General features: G+C 27.7%; 1 protein-coding gene across 1 annotated transcript; it reads right to left on the reverse strand.

Moving 5' to 3' along the window:
- Nucleotides 1-1540: 1540 nt before the first annotated feature.
- LOC107440752 (uncharacterized) lies at nt 1541-9172 on the reverse strand. Its single transcript, XM_043038726.3, has 3 exons — nt 8954-9172; nt 5609-6432; nt 1541-2703 (listed from the first exon to the last, which is right to left on the reverse strand). Exons 1-3 carry the CDS (start codon nt 8975-8977, stop codon nt 2322-2324), a joined length of 1230 nt encoding a protein of 409 aa, XP_042894660.3. The 5' UTR covers nt 8978-9172; the 3' UTR covers nt 1541-2321.
- Between the last annotated feature and the right edge of the window lie 334 nt (nt 9173-9506).

Raw genomic sequence — 9506 nt, forward strand, 5'->3', positions numbered from 1 at the left:
ATTGTTTTGGTTTATGTTGTTCAGTTTTTTGTAGGATTTCGTAGTGTTTTGTTAAATACTGTTTATTAATTGTTTTCCTTTTTTTTTATCCCGTACGAAGAACACTAAAAAACAAATTGTACCTATATTTTTCAGATTGTCTAAAATAGAAATTTAATTCTGGAAAAATCTAAGTATGTTTAATTAATGTTAGAACAAATGAAACAAACACAGTTTTAGATTACTTTATAATATTTTAATTGCATTTCATTAAGCTAAAAATAGGAATTTTGCAAAACCAAATACCAAATTTTGTAAACGAGGATTGATGAAATAAAAGTTATATATAGTTATATATATATATATATATATATATATATATATATATATATATATATATATATATATATATATATATATATATATATATATATATTACTACGCATTACATACAGATACATTGTCTTAAGTAATTTGAAATACATTTCAAATAGTTAATGCACGAAATTTTTTAAAACTGAATGATGTTTAACGATTTAAATGATAAGAAATCATGTAACAAAATATAAATTTCAATATCTTATAAAATAAATATACTTTCAACTCTTATAATAAATAAAAATTAACACAGTTTTTTAAAATTTTTTCTCCTATTAACTCAATCAACTTCCATTTTCACTCAATAAGAGAAAAGTTTTTTCCAGGAAATGAAACATACTTTGAGATTTTGTATTTCCATTTCTTTAATAGAGATTTGTCAGATCTTTATATTAATTCGTGATTTTTATATTAATCTGTACACCTTCTTGCTATTTTTGGAAAGGAATCAAAATTTGCACAGAGAAAGAAATTCTGGTACAATTACCGTAGTGTATGGTAATGACATATCTGGTAAAAAAAATTCGCCCTTCAAGAAAACATTTTAGAATAATTTTAATTTTGAAAATGACCAAGGGAAATAGTAATTTTTATGGTAAAAAAATTCTTCATTTAACAAAATATTTTTTCATAGTATATATTCATATACAAAATATATTTTCATAATATATATTCATATGCAAAATATTTATTTTTAGAAAAGACTAAACGAATAGTTATTTTATTTATATACAGAGAAATAAATTCCGGTAAAATTGCCGTGCTGTAGAGCAATAAAATTCCTTATGAAAAAATCCCCATAATTCTGGTTAATATAACCATAATATACGGTATTTCAGTCATTCTTTTGGTAATTTCTCCGTTCATAAGATAATTGTTTACCAGAAATTCTGGTTTTCAAAATTTTAGTTCTTATTATCGGAAATTTATTAAAGAATACAAAATTGAAAAGTTAATTTAACAGAATAAATGGTTTATATGCCATGATATTAGGTATCATGACAAAATTACAAAATTGTATCAAATTTACCAAATTTTAATACACGTTATAAAGCCATATTTTATTGCTAATTCTACCAAAATTGTAACTTAAGTACTTCGAGAAGAATTATATAGCCTTTTGTTGATCCCAGGAGCCAGAAAAGCGGTAAATTTTACCATATTCTAGTAATTTTGACCGCACTTTTTTTCTCAGTATGTACATATTCAGGATGGTCCTTATGAAATACCATGCATACATTTTGTAAATATTCACACTGTAGTACAAAAAAATAATTATAGTATATACAACGAAGAGCCATTACATTATGACCACCCTCTATCTATAACAATGGGCTCGCCCAGGTTTTCATGGTTTCTCGCCCAGGAACAATGTTTTCATGGAGCACATTAGGACCCATAATCCTCATAGAACAATCCCTGACGTCTGCAAGCTTCTTGAACATAGTTGCAGACCAGGTTCACCCATTCATGGGAACAGTTTTTCCTGTGGGGGATGGTGTTTACCAACAGGATAATGCACCATGTCATATGGGTCGAATCGTCATGGATTGGTTCGAGGAACATTTCAGTGACTTTGAAGTCATGTCTTGGCCCCCAATTTCACCTGACCTTAATCCAATAAAGCCTTTGTGGTCCTACTTGGAAAACCAAATTTGTGCTGCCACGGTACCCACTCGCAATGTGAGGGAATTGCAGAACCAGTTGGTGAGCGCTTGGTACCAGATACCTCAGACTACCTATCAGCACCTTGTGGAATCAATGCCACGGCCGGTGTCAGCAGTTTTAAGGGCTAAAGTTGGTCCTACATGTTATTAGCAGGGTGGTCATAATGTAACGGCTCTTCGGTGTATATGTGTGCATGTGTGTGTGAGAATTTGTGACTTCGTGACATTTTTACAGTGAGTAGTTTTTTCCAAAAATCGGCTACTCTTCTTGATTCTTAACAGTTAGTCTGCTTGATTTCAATTATCGACTGCCAGTCTTCTTGATACACATTTTAGCATGAAGCTGTTTATTTTTTGCAAGCGTAATTCTGCACTTGAAGCTAAGTTTCTAAACAATGCTGAATTCTTATTACTGACTCCATACATTAATTCTCTGCAAGAGAAATAGATAAAAATACAATCCAGTGCGCCGTAAACGTAGGGAGTAGCAGATTTGGTATCCACTTTTACCAGACTCTTAATTGTTGTTTTTGAGCCTGATTCCAGGATATTTATGGCAGTTTCTGGAACTATGGCGAAATCTATAAAGGCTGAAGACTTCGACAGCTCTGTTACATCAATTACGTCAATTCTTCCAGTTCTGAGTGTAATTTTCGGAAACAGGTCTTGTATCAAATTTCTATTGAAAATAAAAAACAACAACATTATTTTAGAGGGAGAAAAAAAAATGAATATCAATTGGAAATAAAAATGCTAATTTTAAACCTGTATAGAATAGGTATCCACATGATCATTTCTTTACCCGGATTCACAAACTATACATTGAGAACTAAAAATTTGGAATACCTTGCATTTCATTTTACTCTTATGTAAATTAGAGGCAATAATCCAGATAGTTTCATTGTAAAACAGAGAAAATATCTGGAAGACTTTTTTTTTAAAAATAATAATTTAGTTTTTTGTATATTTTTGACTACAATGCTTATATGCTTCTACAGTGCTTACTTAATGGGAATGTTTCGGTAAAATTATGCTTTTTTGAATTAAGAAAAAATTGCATTGTTTTATTATAATGCAAGCTATAGAATATATGTTGGTCATTCATATGTAGGTTATTCATACGTTAGTTATTCGTTCATTTTGTTGAATTTGATTTAAATGCATTAATTTTTTTTCCACTCAGCAAAAAATGGATGAGGAAAATTAGTCAAGTTTTCAAGAATGTCCAATTTTCTGGTTTTCATATACAATCAGGACCAAAAGTACCCAGCACCCACCTAGAAGTGGGTCAAAGCATAAGGTGAAACGTAACACGTAAAGTAAAATAAAGCAAAAAGTAAATAGTTAAGAAGCAAAGCAAACTGTATAAAGTAAAGCGCAATGTGTAGAGTAAAGTATGAACTAAAGTAAAGCGAAAATAAAGTGAAGCGTAAAGTTTGAAGTAAGTAAAAAAAAAATTGTTAAGCGTGATATGTTAACTACATTAAAACGCAAAGCGTAATATAATAAGTAAAATAAAGGGGAAAAAAGTAAAAAAATGGAGTAACAGAGAATAAAGGGAAGTAAAGCTTAAAGTAAAATATAAAATATAAATTAAAGTGTAAATTAAGCTACAGTATAGTGAAAAGAAAAGTGAAGCGTAAAATAAAGTAAAGCGTAGAATATCAAGTACAGCACAAAACAAAATAAAATGTAAATAAATGTATAGCGTGAAGGATTATGTAAGACGTGAAGTATGAAGTAATGTATAAAGCAAATTGTAAAGTAGAGTGCAAAGTATAAAGTAAAATTTCAAGTAAAATTTAAAGTTAAACGTAAAGTACATATAAAATAAAGTGCAGCAAAAGGAAAAATAAAATAAATAAATAAATATTTGTTCAGTCCAAAGAATTAACCATAATTTCGCGTAACAGTGTAATTATTCGGAATCAAAAGAACTACCTAAAAACCGATTTTTTAAAAATTAAAACAATTTGATAATTTTGCAATAACTATTTCAAAGCGCATTTTGTTTAATTCCTTATTAATTAATTCATACTTATTAAGCTTTGGGTCACCAAATGTACCACTCAAATTTATTCGAAAAATTGTGACTTAAGGTCAGTTGGATTATTTGTGGAGAATTTGTGAAGATTGTGAAATTTTTAACGAATAACTATTTAAAACACTATTTTTAAAATGGTTACCCCTGTTTAATAAATTGCAACAATCTATATTGCATTTTATTGTCATTAAAACATGAAGTTATTAAACAATTTTGATTACGAAGTAGTTTTTAAGAGCGTTTGCCATCAAGAACATTTATTATAAGAACTTCACGGACAAAACTTTGCCTGGGAAAAACTTCAAGTTGACAAAATTTGACGTGGACTAAACTTCGCGTGGGCAAAACATCGTGCGAATTCACAGCAAATAAATTTTTCCCTATGCAAAATATAGTATCTTTTTCTAATTATTAGTAACAATGAGAGGGAAGCACTGTATAATAAAAAAATGATGATTTTTTTAAATTAAGAAATGATATTTTAAATTAATAAAGAAACTATTACTGATGAAAAGTTTTGCCCACTTCATATATCGTCTTGTTTTATGAACGTAAGATTTTCGTACATTTCTCTAATTTTTAACATATACTTATTTATGTAGTTTCAATAGACGTTGCATATAAAATAAACAGTGTCAACTCAATATTTATTTGAAACATTTTATTTCTATGAACATTTCTTTCAATCCCTTCATTAATTCAAACTGCACTAGATTTGCGCGCTGTAAAAAAGGCCAATATTTTTTTTCTGAATAATTAAGGTAAAATTAGATTTCAAATTCAGCTATTCGTAACTTAATATTTTGCAGCACAAATTTTGTAATATTCCAGTTTTGTTGAAAGGCCTGGTGATATATTCTTATGAAATTAAAACTATTTATATTTGGGCACATAAGCATTGGGTACATTTTCACCTGAGCAACTGTAATGTTATTTGATTTAATCAAGTTTTTGCCTTCAAGGAAAAAAAAGATCGAATTTTATTTTTTAATGAGAATTTAGGTAATATTTAAACATTCTTTACACTCTTTTATTCGAAACACTTTGCGATTTCCTACTGTTAGCTCATTAATTGCAGCTGTCTGTATTGATTATTAAATATATTTGTCGTGGTACTGCATTTACTGCAAACATTATAAGATCAGTTTTACCAAATTATATTCATGATTTTTCTCAAAATTATAAAATATGCCGTTTAATATTTAAATGGTCAATATTTAATTGATTGCTTAATTTAAATTGAAAGAGATGAAAGAGAAAAAGTTTTTTTTAAAATTGTTTAATAAATCTTTGTTAAAAAGCTATTACACAGAAGGGAGTTGAAAATTTTAGATCAGCGAAGTTCTGTCCACGCGAAGCTATGGGTCGGTGAAGTTATGTACCCACAAAGTTATAGAACGGTGAAGTTTAGTACCCGCGAAGTTATGGCTCGACGTAGTTTTATACCCATGAAGTTATGGATTGTCAAAGTTGTCGCCACAAAATTTTGTCCAGCGAAGATTTAACCGCAAAGTTTTGACCCGGAATCCATTATTCTTACCTTTGGTACCATTTCTCTCCCAATGTGCTTGTACTAAATGTAAAAATCTTTGTCAAAAAGTCAAATCTTTGGAGCATGAAAGGATTGGTAATTAATGCTGATGCGTAGAGAACAGCGAACGTTTTAGCTCTAGCACTGTGATCCGATAAAGTTTTTTCAACTAAATCCACAATTCTGTCATCCCATTCACAAAAGTAAGCGCTCTTCACCTCCTCATTCATTTCTTTCGATTGATTAAAAAATTCTTTAATTTCTTCCAATGATTCTTTACACCTTTGGGTGGTTTTCAAAAGTTTTCGCAAAACCCACCATGTACCCATTCTTTGTCCAATTGATGTTAAAAATCTCAAATATATAGATTGCGGAACACAATTCCAAAACACATGAGATATCATACCCAAAACTGGGTTTGTGTCATAGGCCTGATTTGTCAAATTTTTGGATAACTCATTATTAAAAATCATATCGATGTTTTTAGCTAAACTAGCCATTGAACTCAGTAAACTGATAGATTCAGATATCATAGAAATATCATCAAGTTTTTGACTTGTACCTCTGAACACCATTATGAGTTCTGCCAGATTTCTGGAATATGTATTAATGTTTCTTAATAACAGGTTTGTGGTTGTGGTAGGTATATTAGCGAAGTTTCTTTCTATCTCAGCGTAGTAATCGCCGTGAATGGTCATTTCATCTCTCATTATCGCATAAACTAATTGAATTCTGTTAAGTACTTCTCTGTCGTTACAAGGTCCTTCGTTTCTCCTGAGTTCCAGTATTCCTTGATTATACAACTGTATTTCTCTTACTGTATTCCCAGAAACCTATAAAAATGTATTATTTAATAGATTAAGATATGTTCGATGTGAAGAAAATATTACTACAATATTACAGTAATTAACACAAAAAGAGCTAAGATAATGAGAGAAAACAACTATTGCATCCTGTATAATACAATTTTAAACGAAAGTTACTAAAATATAAATGAGTAAGCTAAAGATGGTTCTTTACAATGCATATGTTGCCCGCAATGTACCAAATGTAACTCACAAATCTGCAATTTATACAATGTAAAGTAGTAAAGTATATAATAGTTCTCAAATTTCATTCTTTACTTTAAAATTCCAACCAATTTAATATATATATATATATATATATATATATATATATATATATATATATATATATATATATATATATATATATATATATATATATATATATATATATATATATATATATATATATATATATATATATATATAAAACAAATGACAAAATAATATAAGAAGGAAAACTATAAATGGGAAAAAACCAACAGTCTTCTTCACGACACATCTAGTGGTATAATTTAATGCGATATTTCTGAATAAAGAATAATTATCCTAAGATAAAAATTATTCTTTATATGTGTCGATATCGCAAAAAATTGTTTTGTTGAAAAATAGCATGAAATGAAAGAAAGCAGTAACCAAACTTACCGCCGTGTACAAAATGCGGTTTATGTTTAAAAGTAAAATACTAATAAAACAGTTAACAAAATTCGCAAAGAGGTAAAATCTTTAAAGTTATGCTTATCGCTTGAATCGAATAAAATAAAATTAAAAAATATATTTGATCGAAAATTATTTTTTAGCAAGTAGCATATTAGTGCTGCCATCTATGAGAAAAACAAGTAAAAAATTTTAATTCGAAAAAATAATTTAATAAAACCCAAAATAAGAAGAAAATGTTTTTTATTTTATTACAACATTTAATCCCGGATAATCTGGTTATTATCATAAATGCATGGAGATTAATAAAAATTTATGCCTTTTTGATTTATATTCTAAGAAAAAAAATGAATCTACAAATAAAATTACTCAAATAACAACTACAAATAAATACTACAAATAATACTACAAATAAATACTACAAATAAAATACTCATAAAATTCATTCCTAAATAAAATTCTAACGTAATCCCGGTAAAGGAAATGAATTTTTTTTTTTTTACATGGGTAACAAATAAGCCTCAATTGCACTTATGTAAAAACAATTAGCACAATTAACACACAGCAATTAGTAGTATGTTAAAGAACACGTGAGATAAGAAGTAATGCCTAAATTATATCTGAAACAAATGAGAGGCCATAAAGGTAAAAAATAATATGTAGATAAGGTATGAGCTAATATAAAAATATGAATAAGAATAGAATAAGGTATGAACTAAAGATTCATCCATAAGCGATGTCAGTTTTAAAAGGGTGGGAGAAGGTTCGTGATACGAAGTAATGTACAAATAATATATGAAACAAATAAGAAGCCATACAAATACAAAATAATAAATAGATAAAGTATGAGCTAATACAAAATATGAATACGAATAGAATAAAGTATGAACTAAGGCTAAGTAAGGGTTTATACAAAACTGAAAAGTAAAATTTGATCTTACCATTAAAAATCAAGTGAACATTAAAACAATAAATTTGAAACAATTGTTTTAGTAAATAAAGCAACTTCACTTTATTAATGTTTTATCTTTTTAGAATACAGCAAGAATAATGGAAATTTTTAAACTGATTAATTTATTTAAAAATTCTACATACAGAAAGTCATAACAACAATTTTGCCAACTGAGCAGAAAAAAGGTAATACAATAATTACATTAAAAGTAAAAAAATTCTTAGACAATATTAAAATGCTTGATTTTTAAAACCAAAGTAATTTTTAATTATATATTAGATAAGCTTTGCAATAGATTACAGAATAAACAATTTTCACAACAAGATAGATTTTTAATTGACTAGATAATTTAATTACTAGATGAACTGTAAATAGTAATTTTCAATTAAAGATTGATTTAACTACAGTTAATAAGAAGAAAAGAAGGTTTGGACATAGCACTTAAGTTGTATCTGAAAAAGGTACTACACATGCGTTATTTTAAAAATTCTAATTTGAACTCATTATACATTTACTGAAAACATACTATAAATTAATTTGAATACTTAGGAAATTTAATTCAGCACTTAAAACGTTTTAAAGTCGTGGGACATGAAATGTTCAAGTATTAGGGAGACTGGAAAGTAATGTGGTTCCGGGACATTAAATATTCTTTAGTCTTAAAAAGCAATTCCTTTTTTTCGATCCATTTTTTATCCGGCAGTAAAAGGTTGTTGCTAACGATAGTGAATATATTATTGATTAAAAATAAAATCTCGATAACAAATATCGAATGCACCGAAACGACATTACTTTCCGGTCCCCCTTATGTTTTGAAAATATCCACAAATATTACAAGAATTAATGAACAAATAAGAAAGATGAACGGGTACGTGAATGGGTGTAATTAATAGAACTTACTTCGATATCTCTTATGTTGGCCATTCTCGTTCACCTAATAATTTAAGGAGTAACAACAAATAAAAAAAACGACGAATTCGGTAGGAATTAAATTTTGATTAACATTGAAAAAGTTGAGAAGAAAAAAGGAACAAATGTCAAAAATTATATTATCACTTGTTTCAAATTCAACCAATTAGGAGAAAGGGCGATTCTCTTCCTAGATATGAGATATCAAAAGGAATGATTTACAATATCTAATCGATTGTCATTATTTTTGATTAAAAAATAATCTACGATTCTCTACCTTCATGATTAAATATTCAAATAAATGATTATTTTTAGAAGTGCTTGAAAAATTTATTTATGTTTTTGTTGCTCTCTCTCTCTCTCTGTATATATATATATATATATATATATATATATATATATATATATATATATATATATATATATATATATATATGTAATAAAAAAATTAAATACTTTTGTATTAATAAAAGAATTAAAACTCTTTCGTTTTCATTAAATGTCTTTGTTAAAGAATAAACGTCGAGAGATTCTATTTTGGGAA

Source organism: Parasteatoda tepidariorum, chromosome 1, assembly GCF_982258835.1.
Source record: "Parasteatoda tepidariorum strain Cologne lab strain chromosome 1, Ptep-v5.0, whole genome shotgun sequence".
Taxonomy (NCBI): Eukaryota; Metazoa; Arthropoda; class Arachnida; order Araneae; family Theridiidae; genus Parasteatoda; species Parasteatoda tepidariorum.